Source organism: Struthio camelus, chromosome 9 (assembly GCF_040807025.1).
Source record: "Struthio camelus isolate bStrCam1 chromosome 9, bStrCam1.hap1, whole genome shotgun sequence".
Taxonomy (NCBI): Eukaryota; Metazoa; Chordata; class Aves; order Struthioniformes; family Struthionidae; genus Struthio; species Struthio camelus.
The window spans coordinates 2,765,648-2,787,236 of record NC_090950.1 but is presented as its reverse complement, the minus strand read 5'-3'; the positions used below and the strand labels follow the sequence as shown (position 1 = coordinate 2,787,236).

Here is a 21,589-nt window from a genome sequence, read left to right as displayed (position 1 = left end):
TGGCAGCTCAAGCAGCCAGTGCAGGAACAGGCCAGGAGGCCTGTACATGTGGACCGACGGAGTAGCTGAAAGGCTGCTGTGGTCCCTCCATGTGGCCGCTGGTGTGCAGAGAGGCTCCTGGGCTTGAGAGGATGAATGCCAGGGGCCCAGAAGGGCCCAGAGTCATGTTGAGTCTTGTCTTTTCTCCAGGGAAGGAAACTGGTTGGTGGTGCATGAATGAGGGTGTGTGGTGGAGAGCTAGGGGGGCAGCAAGGTGTCAGTGAGCACTTGCTCTTGCAAAGGAGAGGCGGCTATACAGCCTCATGTGCACAGGCACCCTAAATCACCACCATCCTTTGGATCTGAGAGCATTAGAAGCTGCCTCAGCTGCTGAGCAGCCTCCTACCCTTCCTTGGCCAGCCCTGGTGTGCAACTGGGTCCCACCGAGGGCCAGATCCCTGCTGGCAGCGACTTCCAGTCATGGGGGTGTTCACCAGAACCATGAGTCCCGTTGACTCACTGTAGTCTTTAACTTCCTCTTACAGGGTTATTAGCCCCATCGGTATAATTTTACTAACCCTGCACACTAGATGTATCAGTGCTTCAAAGAAGAGGGGATCAAGGGTGCGTCAGCAGAGCTGCAGTGCTGGGCCAGAGAGGTTTCTGCTTGCTGCCCATCCTGCCCATTGCCAGGCAATGTACAGGTTTGTTAGGTGCTGTGCTTCTTTGCAGGAGCATTTCAGCCAAGGCAGCTCATCTGAGCGGAGACAAATTTGTGAGCAAGGGCTGAAGCTAGTGGCCGAAACAGCTGCTGCATAGAGGTGGTTGTTATAACAAAGCAAATGTCATGCATTTCTGCAGAATAAACTGAAGTGACAGAGCCATTAGAGAACAGCTGAGATATTCCCTGAGAAATGAGATGAGCAGCATATTGGGTTCATGTGGAGGAAGGGATGCAACCAGAGGAGGCATTTACTTTTTTGGAATGAGCTGCATTTTGATGCAGCCTTTTCTCTTGTGCTTGAGAAATGGATACAAGGGTATCCAGCTTGACTAACAAATGAGTTAACCCCACCTCCCCTCGTACAGAGGAAATGTATCTCTCCATATTGTGTCCTGACCCCAGATACAGCAAATTTGGCAATGGGAATGGTGATACCGGAAAAAGAGAGGGGTGGGGAAGATGGATACTTTTTTTGCCACCCACAGGCCACTAGAATTTGCCTGCCACCTCCAAATAATACTTGTGGGACATGATTAGGAAATCAGCATCTCTTTTTACCTTAGCAAAATTAGTTTCTGCACCGTTTGCGAGCTCTGCAGCGGCTCAGATGAGTGCCAGACCCCAAAGATACTAACATGGGGGCACTCTTATCGAGAGAGGGGAAAAACAAACGGGTTGACCGTGGCCAGAGGGGAAGTGAGCATCTGTGCTGGCCCTGGTGTGAGGCTCATTTCCTAGCTGTGCCACTGCCCTGCAGCCCGTGGGGCTCTCCCGCGGGCACAGCACACCCTCTCGTGGCGAGAGGCCACCGCAGGTGCTTGGGCAGGCCTGGGGTGTGGGTGGTGGGAGATGGCAGAGCAGGTGCCGGCCGGGGGTGGGAGGGTCTGCCCACAGGCACAGCTGCCCTCCACTGCCTGGGGCTACCATCCCGCAGACCCGACCAGCTGGGGTGATGTTCTTGCCCGTGCAGGAGAAGTGATGGGACGCTCCCTGGCCCAACCACCTCTCTGATTTCTCCAGGACTCCATAGCGCTTGTAGAGAGGGGTTCGAGCTGGTAGGTTCCCTTTGCAGTCCCTTCCTTGCCCGTTCTTGCACATCCACAGCTGGCAGCTTTCTTGCCCAGGGCAGCCTCCTCTCTTCTCTGTTCAGACCTGTGCTGCTGCAGCTCTAGCACCAAGTGACTATACAGAGGAAGCAATTTCGCACCACATACACCACTGCAGCTGGGCTTAAAGAATTTCACGAGTCCCCTGCTCCCTGCCTGCATCTTCTGTTACCCCTGTGGCATATTTATGGACTTGTCAGCATCCCCAAGATGGCATAACCCCTGCAAGGACATGATTCAGGGATCTGATGTTTGGTTCCTTCAGGCTCAGGGCACCCCAAGGTGGACTCGACTGTTTCCAACAGTCCTCCCATCAGCTGTTTGGGCTTTCCCCCGCTTTGCACAGTAGAAAGTCAATAATTTTTACAGAATATTTGAAGCTGGCTCCCCCTCAGCTGAGAATAACTTGCTCTCTCCCTCTGTCATTTATTCTCCCTGTGAGGAGCCTGCAAAGTAAATCAGTTCTTTACATAAACAAAACTGCAGTGAGATCCCAGTAAAAAACAGTGTCTGGGAACTTCTCACAAATGTAATTTTTCCATGAGAGGAAAGAAGCAGAAAGCAAAGTTTGTTCCATGTAATCCCTTTGCCTGAGGGAGTAATTTCTTCCTCTCGCTATCTGATTTCCCTCCCTCTCACAGTCTCTAAATAAAATCTGAGTTTGCTTAAACATGCCTCCCATTCACCTTTCCCCTTCGGGGAGACCTGAATTAAAAACCGGATTGCTTTCTCTGCGAGAAGACTTTGTCTTGCCGCTTCGTCCCTGCACTAAGTCAATGCTGGCGGTGTTAATTCACCTGGCAGCAGCAACATCCCGCGCAGGCTTCCTGGAGTCCCAAGATAAAGTCTTCCTGAGGACGGGAGCTGCGGCGGAGGGCAAGCGGCATGTCGTGGGCTATAAGCCTCTCTTTCTCTCTCTCTCTCTCAGGCGGGTGAGCAGGTGCTCTCACGGCAGGCGCAGCTGCTGCTGTGTCCCCCATCTCCGCAGGGCTGGGAGGCAGTGGAGAAGGCAGAAAATGGCAAAACGTCCCAGGAATGGAAGAGGTTTGATGGCTCCTTACTCACACCTGCTCGGAGGCTTGGTGCAAGCTCACTTACATTTCCTGTGGCTTTAAAGTTCCCTCTACACACAAAGGAAAAGAGGGAGGAGAAACACAGTTTCATCATCACTCCAGAGACCAGACTTATAAAAACTTTGCGCTCACGCTCCCTCACTCGCAGACTTGGACAGTTTTCACTTCTGACTGTGCAAGATCCTAGCGGAGGGAAAGGAAAGAGAGGGAAGGCTTTACAGAGCGCTTACTTTCTCGGGAGCCTGCAAGCAACCCAGATCCTCCGGGCGCTTCGGACCCACTGGAAGCTAACTACCCGTGTCCTTGCCTCCTGCAGCCGTTACCTTCACATGATGGGAGTTCAGCCCGAAGCCAGCAAGTCCCCAGTCAATGGCAGTGGCCCCAAAAGCTCTGGCACGTGTTATCGAAACATCTTCTGCAATATCAAGGTAAGGAGCGGCACTGCCATGGAGATGTACTGCTTTCCCAGCTTGGGAGGGAGGAGCATGTTTGCACAGTGAGAGACGCTTACCCCAGCACTTGAGTTTACATATCCCGATTAAGAACCACTAAGGGTGTTTGCTAAGATGAAGAATTTGAAACTCAAATCCTCAGGCAGCACAAAGTCCTGAAAAACACAACTGTCTGGCTGGCTCACACTAGAGCATGACAGGGCACTGGGGGCTCGGCTGGTTTTGGCGTGGTACTATCCATGGTGGAGCACACTCTCTGCGCTCTGTGCGTGTGTGTGTGTGTGCGCGTGCATGCGCGTGTGCTGTGCCTCTTGGAAGAGGCACAAGCACACACAACTAGCTCCTCAACTCTAACAGCTACGCAGCTCTACGCTAGCTGTGGAGCTTGCCCACGGCGTCCAGTACATACTGTGCTGTTGCTTAGGGAATGATTAACCACATCCTGGTGTGAAAAGAAAACACTGCCTTAAAATAATATCGATTTGCTTTAAAAATCTCAGCAAGGAGAAGGGTATTTTTGAGACTGTCAATACTGAAGTCTGAGATGTTTCTCAGCCAGTGAAGGCTGGATTTCTTACAGTCACTGCCAAGTTATTCACCTGCGCCTGCTTAACAAGGCCAGAGCTGGCATTTTAAAGCTGGTCCCTAGCTGGAGCTTCAATCGGTCTCTGAGCTCACTGCCTGCATGATAAAACACCAGCCATCCTGTCCACTTCTAGCATTTTAAATCATGCTAACTATCAGGCTTTTAAACCCTCCCACACACACCTCTTTTTTTGCCTTGCAGTACTGTTTGGTCTATTTCTGGACAGGCATAAATATTGCATGAGCTGCTTTCCATCCCCTGAAAGTCAGGCTGTGTTCATCCAGCTCATCAGAATTTTCCTGGGGAAATTTTTGTGCTTCGCTTGGCAGCATCTCCTCATGCTAACTGTAAACTAGCGCTTTTGGGGAGCAACAACTACCTGCAGCACTTGTCTGTGCACTCAGTGCTAAGGGAAGCCAGTGCACTGGTTGCTACTGGAGGTGTAGAGCTGCTCAGGGTGCCCAAGAGAGGCCATTGCACTGGTGGGTCCTTTGGAGGTGTTAAGGGTGAGAGTGCACCATGAGTGGAGCAGGACCCTGCGGTCACTGCCCCATGAGATGCCGTGTGTGTCCCGGGTGATAGCCCGCACAGGAGGCAGGCAGAGGAGCAGCCGGCAGGTCCTACCTGCCTTCCCTTAAGCTGGCACTGCAGGTCATGCCACAGGCTTGGGTGTGATTTCCCACTAGTTTTATATAATACTAGCGTGTGTTTGTGGATTGATAGCAGCACTGCAAGGAAGGATTTGTCAGTACTTTCACCATAAACTGAGAAGGTGCTAGAGAATCGCGGGTGATAAGCGTGCTGCCATGAGCATGGCATCATGCTCTGGGATGGATTTTCTTTCCTGAAAGGCAGATTTTATTTGCAAACATTCTTTCCTTGCCCTGCGTGAAGGAGAGCACTTACCTCCTCAGGCCACGGTGGTTACATGTTGGTCTCCAAGGAGCAAAACTTTCACTGAATTGCGGGGCACAGTTCTGCTCTGTCACCTAGGTGTCACTCCCAAGCAGTCTGGGGAGGGTGGTAGCTCTGCTCTTTCGTCTGCGTGATGAAAGAGGTCTTGGTGCTACTCTGACCATGCAAGCCTTGAGCTGAGGGCTCCTCAAGCAGTGCAAAGTGAAGTGCAGTGAGCAGCAGTGCTGTAGGTTCACTGGGGCCAGCAAGTGAAAATCTGGGGACTCCCGGGACTGATTTCATAGCTGGTGCTGATGGCTCAGGTTTGATGGCTCAGATGGGCACTTCCAAATCTATGCCCCTGCATTGCTCCATTGCCTGGGTTGAGTTGTCCTAGCAGGTATTGTGATGACCCTTTTCAGCTGCAAACTCTAGGAGGAAAAACTTGAGATCTTGGCACCTTGGGTAATCAAGAGTTGCCTCTGGGCTACTCTAACATACTTTTGGGAGGTGGGTGGGTTCTAAGACCTGACTCCTGCTGCTGGTGGAGACGGCACCAACCTCCTTTGCACTGCTTCTGGAGTGACCATGGATCAAGGTGAGTGGGGTTATCTGAAAACATAATCTCCTTCACAGCAAATATTCTTTCCTGGAATTACATACAGCAACTTTTAGCTGTGCACTTAGAGAGGAGCAAGCAAAAATATCCTGGGATTATAAGAACATTGTTGACCTCAATGCCTTTTTAAAGTTGTAAAACTTTAAATTAGAAATGGATGTTAACCCTTTTTGGCCTCCTCTAGTCATCCACATTGACATAGTATTCAGGCTATACATTCAGCACCTCACAGGCCTAAGGATGCAGACATCATTTGGTCAATGGCTGTGTCCAGGACCTCCTAGTTTTCTGTGACATCTGGCTGATTGTGGATGACATAGGAGTGTCACTTTGCATCCAGGCTCCCAAAAGCTATTGGCCACCCCAGGTGAGGACTGAGCTGCAAGGAGTCCTGGGCATCACCTCCCACCTACCTCTGCCTTGCCACATTACAGACAACACCAAGAAGATGCAGGAGCTCTGGCTGATGCCTTAAGGTACCTGTCCAACTGTCTGCTGCCTGCGTGGTCAGGTCATGCTGAGCCCATAAGTTCTAGTTTAAAAGTCCTAGTGTCTAGTGCCAGCTAGAGATCTTGGGCCTTATTTTCAAAGTGAGAAAAGACCCTGGACCTTCACAAACTGAACTGATTGTAGGCAACAGGCTTTTTTCATCCCTTCAGATGAAGCTCCAGGGAAGTGAGAAGAGCTGGGACCAAAGCAGCAGGGTCTGGCAGGGAAGGTATGAGTTTGCCGTCTCCTCTCCTGCACTTGTTTTTATGTTTGCATATCTCATGCATCAGCTGAGCAATTCTTGACAGCCCAGAGTGGTCATGGGGAGCGAGGCACGCACAGCTGACATTGTTTGGGAGGCTCCTAAGGGGTGTTTTAGGTGAGAAATGTTGCAGCAACCATTAGCCTGCTAAAGGATGTTACAACAGTGCTCAGGGACACTTCCAGAATGTGTCGCCGTGAGTGGGGAGTGGGGTGAGGAGGCTCCCACCTCCTGCTTCTCTTTGCTCCTGCCCCAGGTGGTGTGAATACAGCTGTTCTGTGGCTATGTGCTGTCAGGTGTGGAAAACAAGCAAGTTAAAAGGAGCACTTTTGTTTTAGATGCATCATTTCATCTCTGCAGGTTTGTGTGTGACCACAGTCAAATTGGCCCAGCTGGTGGGAGAGGACAAAAGCAGGGGAGGGCAGCAGATTTAGCACCTGTAGACAGGGTAGGAATAAAAACTGGTTCCTCCATGTACTGAGGAACCAGTGTCCTGAGCTGACCTCCGGCAATAGCTTTGCCTGGCACCACTGATGCAGTGATGGCCAAGTGCCACATGCTCCAGAGGGACGAGGAGCCACCAGCTGCCTCTTCTCTACCTGCCTGAGCACATTTACCCAGCCAGAGCAGGTGGAAGGATTGCCCAGGGTGGACTGTCAGTATCACTGGGAACAACCCTCAGTTTAGCTCACTCCAGTGCTGGCGCTGCACAAACACGTTAAGGAACTATATCAGGTTCTATCAAAACATGCTCTTATTAGCATCAGATTGATGATCTATATCATCTGGGACGCTGAGGAATCAGGTCATCCATCCAACAGAGAGGGGTTCTTTCTTTTAAAAGCCAATGTATACTAAACAGAGGGCACTAATAATGTTAAAGTGTCAGGAGAGGATGACTGTAGCTTGGTGCTACAGACAACGTATTATATAACGTTTTCATCCAGCACCTAATTCTGTGGGGAACTACTGGCATCTGCCCACACAGAGACAGTTACTATATAGGAACTTGAATTACATTAGACATAGTGTCCTCACACAAGCAAAGGCTATTCCTGACTGGGACAGTATTTCCAACACAGCGAAATCCCAAAGTTGTAGCATGCTCCAAGTCCTAAGAACGAAGCTCAGAATTATCCTATGAGGCAGTGCTCACATGCCAGCATCATTTTCAAAGTGTCTTTTGCGGGGCAAAAATTTGCTACTGCTCCCCCCACATTAGGATCCAAATTATGGCAAGAGCAGGATAGGGCTGATAACCCTTGCAATGGCTGGATCTGGAAGTACAGCTAAGGATGTGGAAGGACCAATGTGAAAACAAGTGCTCTAGGAAGAAATGGTGCTTTAGATGTAACTGCTGCCAGATTACTTCTGGCTCATACCAATGCTCTGACACAGAGAGGCTGATCTCTGTACTCTGTAGTAAAGTGTTTGGTGACAGTTCCGTGTTGCTGCTGTAGAAGTTACTCCATGTCACATGTGGATATTAATGACTGTAGCTACCATATTGCAATTAAACTGAATAGCACTAAAATGCTATCTAATTGTTATTTGAGGGAGTCAGAAGATCAGCTCTACCTAGCTCAACCTATGGCATGTTTCCCATCTGCACCATATCTCATACCTTGAATAAACCTGGATGTTGTGCTTATTTTTTGAGCGCACTCTCAGATGTGTTAGGGCTGTCTGAATCATTCTAGGAGTTGCCCACTTGCTGCTAATCACTGTGGAGAGAGGAAGCAGAGTGCAGAAACGCATTCAGCCAATAACAGAGGTCTGGGAAGTTGATGCTGAACACTATCCCATGAGAAGCCTGCAGCGTCTTGGTAACTCCATAGCAGTGGCAGAGGTGGGCAGTGTGTCAGGACAGGCTCATACTTTTAAGTTCACTCGAGCTTCCAGGCTTCTGCTGACCCGCACTGGGATCTGGGGGGTTACAGTTGTGCTGTTCAGCACATACCGGTTATGGCCAGCCTTCAGGTGGACGCTAACTTCCAGTGTTAATGTAATGCACCAAGTGTTCCTGGTCTAAAGAAACAAAACATATTTGAAAAGTGAAAGAAAAATGAGTGGCTAGTCCTTTTGATATCCAGGCATGGCCAAGTGCCTCATCTGTGCCTCCCAGTAGAGAGGCCTAGTCACTATCTCCCATTATCATGTTCATGCCCATCTTGTCCTTCCAGACAGCCAATGAAAAAAGATTATTTCAGAGGCATTCTCTATTTCCAATGCCTTAGTCCCATGTCAAATGTTCTGGCTTCTTTCTATTTATTGCCTCTTTCATGGTTTTGTGTTATTTTAATTGATAGCTAATGGCTTGTTCTGTCTCCCCAGTAACATGAGAAGAAAGGGAGCTTTATAAACGTCGTGTTACTTAGCTTAGCTGGACTGTCTTCAGCTGGAAGCTGGCTAGCTCAAGAGTGCAGGAGAGCAGAGCGAAATGGTGGGGAGAGCAGGCAGGAGGAGGCCTTTACCCTGTTACTCCAGCCCAGTGAGATCATCTGATGTGCAAAAGGAGGCTGGAGAATAGGAGAGAGGGCAAAAATGCCAAGTATGTCAGCTGGAGTAAGTTCCAGGGGGAGACTTAAAAGCCGGGGGCAGAGTTAAAGTGGATGCTATAAAGAAGCTCAAGCCAGCAAGCTGCCTCAACAGGGCACTGCTGAAGTGACACTTTTCTGACCTGCACAAAGGGATTCAGTACTGTTGTGCATGTGGCATCTCGTGGAGAACCAGCAAAGCCAAACACAGGTAGCTGAAGGGACTGAGGAGGAGACTGAAACAAAACAGCTGGGTTGCTGCCAGGGTGATGGCAGGAAGCATATCCTCACACATATCTGGATGTATACAGATATGCATACATCCATCATATCTGGATGTATACAAGATGCGTAAGGAAAAGGCACATTCAGCCTCCAGATTTGCACCAAAATGGTTATGAGTCCATAGGAGTGAGGGTGTTCAAGCTAGGAAAGGTAACGAAGAAGGAATGATGGTATCATAGAGGGCATATTATTTGCAAGAAAAGCTTCAGATCTTTGGTTCAAGGTACACTGTGAAAACCCAGGTCATTAACCATACATCTGGCAGTGCAGCCTCAGCATAAAACCGCTAGATAAGGGGCAAGGAGGGGGGCAATATTGGAGGGTAGAGGAGAGGGGATAGGAAGATCAGGAGGAGACTGTGGGCTCTCAGATGTGCGCTAAGGGTTTAAAACATCTGAGGTCTTCAGGTGTTGCTACAGCATGGAGCGGAGCACTGGCTGGGAGAGGAGAGTGGGAGCAGGGCTGCCCTTTGCTTGCTGGCCTGAGCAATTTCCAGGGGAAGGACTTGCATGGTCCAGAGAGCAGCTCCTCTCGGTCTCCTCCACACAGCCTTGCAGCATTTATTCTGCAAGAATGGCTGGCCCTCTGAAATAAGAACTGCTCATTGAAGCCCACCTGCAAATAACCGGTCCTGCATGAGGCTGCACAGTTTGCGCCACGTCCCACCATCCTTGTTCATGATCAGCACTTTCTTGCACCAAAAGCAGCACCACTACTGGAAGCCAGACCCCCCCTCTTCTCCTTTGCATTCCTGTCTCCGTGGAGGGATGCCTGCTTGTCCCAGTGCAGCATAGTGCCTTGGCTGGAATTGCAAAGGAAGATGGAGAGCCAGACACTGAAGTCCAGGGAGGGTCTCGCACCTCACTGCATGCTCTGCAAGCCGTTAAGCTCTCTGAGATTTGTAGTATCTGGACTGCAGCCAGTTCTGCAGTGCACAACATAGTCAGCATCTTCTGTGTGCTTGTCCTCTCCTCTCTGGGAAGGCAGTGTGCGGCAGGATGTCTTCTGTGGGAGAAATGGGAGCCTTGCCTTGGAGTCTAAGGCCCCAGCATCACCAAGGCTAGTTTTGTCCTTTGCCTTAAAAGGACTAAAGAGATTTGCTGAGAGGAGTGTGTTTCAGAAGCATGGAGTCTCACATCCTGTTGAAAAAGAGCACTTGTACTGCCTTTATTTAGCTGTTGAAATGTTAGAGAGCACAGGAAATCCAGAGAGTCATTGACATTTGGTCCAAAGAGAGTACAGCGTTAGTCTAGGAGAGGGAAGCATTACAAGGAGGCAGTCTCTGGATTAGGGCCATCGGCTTAAACAAGAAGATCAAAGGATACATCCAGTACCTGCCTGGGAAAGGCAAGGAGTGATGGCGAGCTGGATGAGGATCTGTAGCAACAAAGCGGGCAGGGCCCTTAGAATGAGGGACAAGTGGGTCGGCACTGGAAGAAATACCCATTGGGTCTGAAGTCTTCCAGCATTCATGATGTAATAGTGTGGACATAGAAAGCACAGGATGAGTTTTGATGACTCTGAAGCTGGTGTGAACACAGCAAGGGGCATTTGGATCTGATTTTGATTATAAAAGGGAAGAAATGCCTGGCCTGCATCAGTAACATCTACAGCAGGATTAGGAAGAAGATGGGGAAGATCCAGAGAGTAAAACAGGCTGGAAAGTTTAGTGGGATCAAGGTCTAGGAGAAATGAAACAAGTTAATTTTATGAGGGGCGAGGTGGTTCAGTGCCCAAACACAACCAAGGAGTGGTCAGCGTAGATAAGATTATCACAAGCAAAATGGGAGAGGAGTGTCGCTGATAGGGAGCACAAAGTATGGCCAGGGCTGTGGGTGTGTGAGAGGAGTGTTTACATTTGTCTGCGGGTCAAGAAAGCCAAAGGGAATCTGAAGCTACCTTCAAGGAAAACATCAACAGGTCCTGACTCACCACAAAAAGGAGAAACCTTAGGAAAACCCTGAAAGAGCAAAACCCAATAACACAACCTACCTGCTCACTCAGTCTGGTTGTCAGGAGACGAGAAGGCTGCTTAAGGGTATGCATCATATTTTGTAAGCATAAATATTTTTCACAGCAAGGACTGTGGGAAATAGCAGACCACAACTAAATGCCTACTTTCTTTGTGAAATTTGCACCTGAGGCAGGGACACATTTTTCGTATGTGCCTTGGAGCGCTCCCTTTAGGGCAACTGAGCAAAGCAAAACTTACATGGACCTCGCAAGGGCACCGGGATACATGTGTACATTAGTTGAAGACAGAACAAACACTGTCTTTGCACTTGACAATGGGTGGTTGTGAAGTGTGGATTATTTGGCAGGAGACAGTCATTATCGCAACTCAGAATTTAGGCAGCAGAATGCTTTAGAAATCCCCAACCTTTTTATTTGATTATTTGTTTCTTTTTTACAATATAAATAATGTTTAGGACTCAACTTCTGTCATTGGACTACATACCTGGTTCCAAGGTATTGTGCTAAGGGACATTATGTGTGGCAGGTTATTTGGTTCCCTCTGTAGATACATTGTATTTTTTTTTTATCTTTTCTGGTGCTTTTTGACATACAAAACCAGGCAGCTGCATGTAGGAAAGAGATGCCAAGGCAGGACAGATTTCTCCACACAAATTAATTTACTTTTCATTTCCACCTGATGTATTTCTTTCAGATTGTGTGACCTCAGCCATTCTACTGCGAGAGAGTCATTTAGTATAGTGAGTATTGATTACACACAAGCTCGAAAAGAAACAGCCAATCTTCTTCCTGAGTATTTATCATTTTGGGGATGTTCTTTTTCCTTGGAAATTCAGGAATATAAAATCCCAGTGCTCTGAATTTATAGAGGACTCTTTAGAGAATTAAGCTTATTCTCAGAACTCATGTGGTTGTGGGGTTTGAATGCCAGCGTGGTCCCTACTCACCCCCCAAGTAACTTCCGAATCCATTGGCTAATTTCAAATAAACCAGGCAAAAAAACAGTCAGATAGTTCTTATAGTGATTCAGTTCTCATGTCAGGGTCTGTGGCTGGAGAAAGCTGAACCCAGATGTGCTGGAGGTGGACAGAAGCATGAGAGGCATCACGGTTTTGCAAGGACCAACATGGTATCTCTGGGAAGAGCTGGACCTGAGCAGCATTTGAACCCTGTGGGACTGGACGCGTGGCCCCGAGAAGTGCAGAGGGGCGATCAGGAGGCAGGCCTGTTTCCAGTGAGCGCTCCCATCAGTTCAAATGCAGGGCCGAGTACCATGTGCTCTGCTTAACTGCAGACATACCTTGCTGCGTGTGCTGAGTTGGGGTTGTTGCATAGTAGTGACTTAGGTAGTGAAGAACGTGGGGCCTAGGAAACTACCTGAGTTGGCTCCACTTCTGACATGGTCTTTACATAACTTCAGCACAGAGAAGCAAATTCCTGGTGGCATTAGAGAAGGGACTGCTTTTCATTGCATTCCTCCTAGAGACTGGCAGTGCTCTGAGATTCCTTCCAGAGAGCATATCTAGGGCAGCTGGCCTTCCTGAGACCTTGCTGAGCCCATGCCTGTGTTCTCCTCAATGAAATTACATCCCTGCCTCACCCCACCTCCTTGAGCAGGGAGTTGTCTTAGCCTAACTCAAGGTCCTTTGCTCAGTGTAAGATGAGGACTGAAAGTGGAAGAAGCCTTCAGATGTGTGCAGGTCAGGGGTGTCCCACTTTGGGCCACGACTCTTGGAACTCTTCTAACCCAGATGCAGACTGGGGGCACTTCAGATGAGAAAAGGGAGGGGATCTCCATTAAATGAGGACAAATTCATGATCTAACTTGCCCAAAACTTGGCTGCAGCCTTTTCAACCTGGTCTGATCTGTCCAGTATATAAGTGGGGTCTGGGCCAAAGTCATTCAGGAGACTTTCAAAAGGTTTTGGTTTGACACTCCGGAGCCCAAAATACAGCTCTAATAGCACTGTGTGGACAGAAAGAGCTAACAGCGTGTCCTTACTCCTAGTCCTTTCCAAATATTTACTCCTGCCAGATTCATCGTGTGTTCTTGGCCACATCATAGCTCAGTGTCATCAATTAGCTGAGAACAGTTTGATAGGTTCTGTATCTTCACTTCTTTTTACTGCTTCTCAGACAGTACTGGTGTCAATCAAATGAATTAAGCCCTGGCTCTTTCCATCTGCACAGTTAGCAGTGCTACCATGGGAAAGCTTTCTGGCACTTCCATTAGCACTGATGTGTGCACATAAAAACCAGAGTAGGGCAGAGAGGATAGCACAGGCTGGAGCCCATAGGACTGGTTACTCTGGGGAGTCCACAGTCTTCTGTGGAGTTCATTAGTTTCCATGGGTGTGGGACTTCAGTCTTAGGTATTTTAGATATTTACTTAGATATTTACTGCTCTTACAATGCAGTAAAAAGTAACTCAAGTAACTATGCTTTGAAAGTCCCACTATCATCTTCTTTCTCCCCAATTATTCAACTTTCTGGTAAAAAAAGCCTCTTCTTTCACACTCATTTATCCCACATGTTTCTTTACCATTTTTTTCCTAGTGTGTTCCCCTGTTTGCTTGCTCTGCTTGTCTCTGGGCTAGGTTTATGTCCTTGCATTTCTTAAATCAGCGCTTGCGTGAAGAGGAGAGCACAGGCTTCGTTCGTGTTCTGCTCTGGGACACGGCCAGGTCATTTTCCTCTCCACAGCTGTGTTTCCCCAGCACCTTTTGTGGGTTTAGGCCCCAAGATCTGTGGGGTGAGGATGTGTTGCTAATGCTCTTTTCTAGCGGAATGAGCTGCACCACAGAATTTCCACATTCTCTATCTTGGGGCAGGGCTGCCAAGGCAAAGACACCGAAATATGGGGTGAGAGAGGACTTCAGACATGACTGCTGTGACCATAGCATGAAGCTATGGTAGGAGAGTGATGAACTAGACACTTACTTCTCCAGAGAGTTGATAGGAACGGGCAGTGGCCATGCCAACTCCTGGAGTTGCACATAGTGATACTCTTCGTAAACCCTGCATCCCTCCAGAATAGAGCCATGCTCCCAACTAGAGAAAACCTTTCAACCTCTCTTGGTTTCTGGAGGCTCCACAGAGGCAGTTAATTCCTTCTAAATAAAAACAAGCCTGCATACTGTTGCCTTGCCATGACGTCAACTCTGACCCGCTTCCAGCAGATGCATGCTGGGATTATCAAGCACGTCACTTTTTTTCTCAGTTAGCCAGACTGAGGCTGAGTTAGTCAGCCATTTTATTGGTTCCTTTGGTGACCAAGGAATGTTTCTCCCAAAAAGCCTCTTACGAAACAGTCCGTCTTTCATAATAGGCCTTTTAAAAGTACAGTCTCACAATTGTTTATTAAGCAATTGTTTATTAAGGCCAGTGACTGTGATGACAGTGTGTTATCTTACATAAGCAATAGTAGAAAGGGAGAGCCATGAGATAAGAGAATACAACCTAGGTGACCCAGCATGTGTTGTGGGGTAGTGCAAGTGCATGCTGGCAACGTGTTCAAAACCTGCTGCTCCTAGGGCCCTGCTGAGAAATCAGCCTGACGTTAAGGACTCAAGGTCATGGAGGAATATCTGCCCTGGGACTGCCCAGCTGACAGTCCCCATGACAGGGGGATACCAAGGGCCACCCCAAGAATGCTGCCTTGTCAAGTAGAGCCTACCTGTCAGACAACATGCAACCAGGGCAATCCATCACGGCACTGGTGGCCAGTAGCCAAGTGGATCCTGCCCCCAGGTCCATCTTGGCACAGATCCAGCCCCAAGAGCAGCAACTTCATCCTGATCCCAAAAGCTCAGGGCAGCAGCCACCTCAAGGACAGATTTGCCCTCTGTCTCTGGCCTCTGAATTCTTGTCTGCCTTTTAGATAGTGAACTGGGCTCAACAGGAGGTTGGGAGACTCCTCTCTCCTCACAGAGCCTTGATTTTATTGCCTATGCGCTAGGAGAGGCTTCAGGAAAGAGGAAAGAGTGAGTCTGGATCTTCTGAGGTGGCAGAGGGGGCTGAACTAAGGTCTCATATGTTCCCCAAGAGTGCACAGGCTACTGTGGCCATACCTGGCCTTGCTTGGGGGCTTCTAGCCCCTAGTATAGGTAAGTTGGATCTCAGCCTTGCTGCCATGTCAACGGATTGCTTCACTTGTGCTTGGGAGCTGTCTGCAGGCCAGCCTGCCTCTTCACTGAGCTCCACACGCCCTGCCAGGCAAGCATTTGTTGAGTACATCTCCTCCACAGGAGATCTGGGTCTGGACTGTCTGAATATCTAGCAGCTCTCTCCATTTTGAATCTGAGGTGAGGAAGCAGGGAAGTGTTGTCTAGTCTATGGAGGGATTAAACCCCTCTGTTCCATGCAACAGAATGGGATTTTCTTCCTTACAAAAAGCATTGTCCCGGAAGCTGCTGATCTCTGAGAGTTGGCAGGGGGGAGCAGTGTGTATGTGAGGAACCTCTCCCCAAGCACTTGCTTCCCTTTTAAATAAAGTGTGTCTTGGAAAGGAATCAAGTGTCTTGCATAAACAGCCTGGAGTCAGGATCACTCAAGCGTTCTGAAAGAAATGTCAGGATGATTAAGAGGGGATTTTGTGTAAGTGTGCGTGTGTGCGTGTGTGCGTGTGTGTGTGTGTGTGTGTGTGTGTGCAAGTGCATGTTCATGTGCATGTGGGTACATGCCTTCAGCCTTTCTGTGCTGCACCCCAGGTGCCTGTAATTGCACTATTAGCTGGAACTGACCTGCAGCTCTAAAAGTACTCTGGGATCTGATCGAAGCATCTGCTCACAAGGGTCAGAAATGGGCTAAAAGCAACAGTTCATATTTGTAGGAGTGTCCCCAACTCCTTAACCTCTAACCATGCCTTCACCTTTAGTGCCATTGTGCCTGCTTTGTGTCAGCAGAACTTCCCTTTAAGTTAGTTCATTTGCTCTTCTTTAAACCTTCCTCTTTGTTAAGTGTTACAAAAGATGGACGATAGTATCTCTATCCTGTCATGGGGATTCTCTATGCGTGTGCAGAGCTAATGCAGCACATCTGATGCTCTCTATGGCTGGAAGGGACTAGGTCGGTGTCTGGCGGAAACAACTGCTGCCATGCTGGTTTCCAGGAACTGGCAGATCATGGGCAGCTTTGGGGTGGTCTTGCAATCATGAGTGCCTCCACAAAGTGTGGTGACCTACTGTACTCCCCATGCTCACTCACACCATTCAGGCAGGTCTGCAGAGGCAGCAGGTCTTCTTCTGGCCTCTGAGGAAAGAACAGAAAGAGAGATGATGGATGAAGGTAGAGATGCGTGGGGGGAGAGAAGAGAAAAATAGATGTAAAAATGGGGAGAGACTAGCACACCAGATAAGACTGAAGATCTTGACTGCTTAGCAGATTTGGCTTCTCTTCCTAGCTCTGCTGCAGGCCTTGGTCAAAATATAAGAAAACAGGGGATAGAAGCTGAGGGCAGAGATGAAGAGGAAAAAGCAAATGATGCCCTAGTAGTGTGCAGTGAGGATATAAATAACCTGGAGAGAACAGAAAACCAGTAAAAGAAGGTGAATGCAAAAAGACAGAAGAAGGGTCACAGGAATAAATTAAAATCCTGAGTTCCCCATTCACATCTTGAGGGCATATAAGCACACAAACACATCAAGAGTGCAGCTGGCACTGTGGTAGTAGCAAGGGTCACATCTCAGCTGGGGCTGCTTGCTCTGCTGTAAGACAGACCATAATAATGAAAGAGCAAGGGTGGAAAAGCCAAAAACATTTCAGAGAAAATGAAGGATTATAGTCAAGCGAGCCTGAGGAAGAACAAGGAGGTCAGAGTAACTTGCAGGTGGGCCACATCAGCACAAACAGTGCATGGGAAGAGGAACGGGAGAGGCCCAAGACAACCTGCTAGGGGGCAAGTGGTGCCGGGGGGAAAGCAGTGTTGCCACATCTCCTCCAGCACTGGAAACTTGCCCTTCACAGCCAGAGCATCTTGTTCCGTGCTGAGGTCAGGCAGTGCAGAGGCTCCCCTTGTGGAGCAGTGCAACCAGCCAAGTAGGCCTCTTTCCCAGCTATCTGCAGGGCCTTCAAGGTTTGTACAGTCATTATTTTAATTAAAATTGAGCTGCTGAACGCAGGGAAAGTCTTAAATTAGGCACATCTCTCAGCTTGAGACAGTTGAAGCACATCTGGAGAAGCCAAACTCCAGCTGCAGAAGTCCTGGAGCAAAGGCTGTTCTATTTTTAACAGTCCAATGAGCTGGATAGCTGGGCTCAGCTCAGGACTCCCGAGCCAGCGGTCTGCATGATAGCTGTGGCAGTACAGCATCTCCCAGCACTCTGCAGCAAGACAGGGTAGCAGAAAGCCCAGTCAGCCAGAAAAGGCTGATTTTCTATTAGTTGGGTAATGCTGGTGGCAAGTCTCCCGTGTAATGGAAGTATGTGATTCAGTCATTAGTGAGCACCAGTTTGCCAGGCCTTTCCAGCCCAGCTGCTCAAGGCCGTGCTGGCACACCTGCCCCCCATCCCTGTCACACTGTCCTGGGGCTCAACAGGCTTGCCAAGCTTGTCAGACTAATTCATCACCCAGGCATCAGGCTGGTGTCATTCTACAGGATGAGGTTCATGGGCAGAGGGGGAGCAGTCATGCCCCAAAGTCTTCCTCCTCCCCTTTTGTTTGGTCTCTAGCTATATTTCTCATGGGTTGCCTTCCCTCACCCTGGGCAGCTCAACCTTACTCCCAGGCAAGTTCTCCATATCCACTGCCCTGCTTTCTCCAGCCTCAGGATATCACTAATGCATAAGCCCATCTCAGGCAATTTCTCTCTCTCTTCCTGCCTGCTCGCTCTGACCTCTGTTTGTCCCTCTAATCTCCTGCCCCATATCCTCTCATGAAGTGTTGTCCATTTGGTGATGATTCTCCACTGCCCTTTGTCCTCATCTTCTCCTCATCTCCTGCTGAACCCAGCATTTCTGTGGGAGAGTCAGTACCTCTCCTGCTATTCTCTCAGCTCTGCCCTCGCTGCCGGCATCTTCACTCTCCCAAACACTTCTCATCTTCCCGTTTGTCCTGGGATTAGGCTGACATTTGCTGCACTAAATTCAGCCTCCATGATCCACCCTCTTCCCTCCCCATTGGTAAACAGCTCTGCTTCTCTAGCTAACGCCTCGCACCAGGAGAGTGCTCTCTCCAACTGTTCTGCATCTTAGGAGCTCCCAGCCCACCTCTGTTTCCCTAACACTTCCTTATTAGAATGACTTCAGTAGGATCTGGCCAGAGTTACAGAGGAAAAAAAATTAATGCTCTCTGGCAACAAGAATCCCTGTCCATTTCTCATCTCCACAGGAGTCACCGCTCTGTTCCAGGCCAGCCCTGGTTGGATTAGTTATGTATGAGCCCAGGTCAGGACGTGGGAAAGTAAAAGTAGTGGATCCAGCTATCATCCACAAGGCTATGTGTTCCAATGTGTTTTTGAATGTAGAAGCTGATAGCTGGAGGGTTTAAAGTTCATTCAGCTTCAGAAGATAATTTTCAAATGTTTCATTTCTGTTTTGTCTCCTTTCTGGGAGTGATTCCCATATTACACTGCACGTTGCGGCTCTGTAACTCTTTGTCTTAGCAAAATGCTAGCTTGGGACCTTGTTTTCTCCAGCCAAACTACCACAGTGCCAGCTGCACGCTTGATGTGTTTGTGTGCTTATATGCCCTCAAGATGTGAATGGGGAACTCAGGATTTTAATTTATTCCTGTGACCCTTCTTCTGTCTTTTTGCATTCACCTTCTTTTACTGGTTTTCTGTTCTCTCCAGGTTATTTATATCCTCACTGCACACTACTAGGGCATCATTTGCTTTTTCCTCTTCATCTCTGCCCTCAGCTTCTATCCCCTGTTTCTTATATTTTTAGATACCCAACTCTATGTTCTGTCTGATGCTCTTCTCTCTCACAGGAGAAGCTTCCCAGAATCTCCACAAAGCAGTCATGTTGTCTTCGTTCAAATTCTCTTGTAATTTCTGGAACAAACTCAGGCAGATCCCCAGGCCTCCGTGACCTCCTGTGCTCCACAAAAGTCCATTTTACCCACTTGTTGCACTTGCATCCTCTGTGTTGGATGGATGATTTCACTCTTTTTCTGCGCTGCACTTCACACAATGGAGTCTTGCTTCAGACTTTGGCTTCTGGGCGCTACCATCATTTCAAAGAAATAATAATAACAATTATTACTATTCTCCTAGCCAAGGACATAAAGAATTTGTCAGCACTGCAGTACCTTTGATCCCCCATCCATCATCTTGAGCTTCCCGCCGTTATCTTTGTGGAACATGCTTCCGGTGTTCAGCAAATATTTGATTTCCTGTGAATTTAAATAAAAAGGCCTTTTCCCTTTTAAAAATGATTTTAAAATATTTTTGGCACCATGTGGACACATTCCATCCCAAGGAAAATAAAGGAAAACTATTCCGACTAAATATAGATCAAAAGACACTTTTGAGCTGCCTCTTGCATCCCCGGCTGAGAACGCTTTCCTTTCTCTGGCCACCTTGGCTCTTTTGACCATGCTTATGCCCTGCTCCATATATTCTGTGAATTCCCTCTTCCGCTCCTTGCCTCTTCTGTGTTCGTTTGGTTTAGTTTCTTGCTTGACTCAGTGATTTAGATGGCTCAAGGGAACAATGCTGTTTTTAGAATACCACAAAGGTCTTCCAGTAGTGAGAATACATTGCACATATTTCATCCTTTCCTTCTGGAGCTTTAAAAGCCCTTTACCAACAGGAGCTTTGTCTTGCAACACTCCTTGGAGGAAGCACTGTTAACTTACTTTACAGCTGAGTGAATCCAAGGGATCAACTGGAAATATTAGGCTAGTCTGAACCAGCATAGCTCCATTTCAGCTGCAGTACAGCAGCTTTATCATTGTACAGCTCCCTGTGCATCAGGTCCTCCTTCCATCAGTGCCGCCACAGTACAAGTAATAATGAATATTAGTAACAGTAAAGCAGAGGAAAGTTAAAAACAGAGCTCCTTATCTTCTGCTCTAAACACCAGACTGTTCATTTTGCAACACTAAATTAAAACTTTCCCAGCAGAAAAGATCTCACTTGTTTGCCTGCAGTAACCAATAAATGCAATGAAATATGCATTTTGCACTTAAGAAGCCATGTAAATACCTTGCAGCATATAAAAATGTCCACGTGTGTCCTGCGTTCAGAACTGATGCCCTCAGACACATGCAGTGCAGTAAACAAATAGGGAAGGGAAGGGAAGGGAAGGGAAGGGAAGGGAAGGGAAGGGAAGGGAAGGGAAGGGAAGGGAAGGGAAGGGAAGGGAAGGGAAGGGAAGGGAAGGGAAGGGAAGGGAAGGGAAGGGCAGGGCGGTGCTGGATGGCAGTAGGGCATGGTGAGTCCAAGTCTGAGCTCCTTGTTAGGTTTGTTACATGACAGATATGCAGTCATGTTGGCCTACTTGAGTCTATGTGTGTATGACTCTCAAATCAGTCACATGGGGCATGGTTGCCAGTTACACATCAGCAGGGCAGCTTTCAGGTGCTAACTGGGATGGCACTTTTTTTGCCCTCAGGTGTTTGTGGTGTGCCATGGCCTTCTCCAGCTCTCCCAGCTCCTCTACAGTGCCAACTTCAAGAGCAGCCTCACCACTATTGAGAAGCGCTTTGGGCTCTCAAGTCTCTCTTCAGGCTTCATCTCCAGCTTGCACGAGGTAATTGGGTGAGATGCTTGTGTGGGAGCCCTAAGGGTTGGCCGGAATGGAGAGAAAACACACCCACGACTACAGCCCCATCAGTGGTGTCCATTAGAACTCCCTACTTTGATAGGTTTTAGCTGTAGAAGTGACCCTGGTCTGAGTCATTCCAAGCTTTCTCATGACTGCTAAAAGTCTCATGACTTTCTCATGACAGCAATCTCTCCAGCATCTAACCCTTGCCCCAGTGGTCCCAGCTCTGATGGCCCTGTGGTGAAGGACTAACTTTCACTTGCATCACATTACTAGGCTGGCCTCAATTTAAACTGTCTTTTTATTCTCTTGAAATGAATTCTAAAGCACACAGTAAATCTCTTGTTAAAAAAGCATATCATTTTCTTGTTCGTATTGTCATGAATTGTATCTGTTCTAGTAGCACTTCAAGGCCAGTTAGGAAGGGGCGTGCTGGGAGAGAATATCTTTTGATGGCAGAGAGAGAGAAGCACTTAGTCTCAGCTCACCTTGCATACTGCTGGTCTTTTTGCATGGAATTCTCCACCAAGAGTTTGGGCACTTAGGCTCCAGTCCTCCAGGGACCTCTGAGAAGTAGGGGCCCAGGTCTTACCCCAAGCAGCACATACGTCTGAGGTTAAAAGGACTGATCCAAAGCCCACTTAAACCATTGAAAGACTTCCCATTGACTTTAATCAGACCCAAACCATGCAATAGATCCAGTATTGACGATTCTTGTTGGTAGTCCTGAACTGGCATAGTTGTGCCCACCATAGTGGTGTATCCTGCCACTCACAGCAATGACACATCAATAACCAGTGTGCTCCTTATCCACCAGAGAAATTACTTCTACTTAGAGATTGTATGTTTGGAGAAGTAATAGCAAAACAAAACTCGTATAGAACAATCTGCTACTGCAA

General features: G+C 48.2%; 1 protein-coding gene across 1 annotated transcript in view; it reads left to right on the top strand.

Moving 5' to 3' along the window:
- Positions 1-2,646: 2,646 nt before the first annotated feature.
- SLCO2A1 (solute carrier organic anion transporter family member 2A1) overlaps positions 2,647-21,589 on the top strand; it is a 43,057-nt gene continuing 24,114 nt past the window's right edge. The window contains exons 1-2 of the mRNA XM_009666865.2: positions 2,647-3,310; positions 20,538-20,675. Of these exons, the coding sequence (XP_009665160.1) occupies positions 3,212-3,310; positions 20,538-20,675 (237 nt within the window). The 5' untranslated portion in view covers positions 2,647-3,211. The remainder of the gene's footprint in view (positions 3,311-20,537; positions 20,676-21,589) is intronic.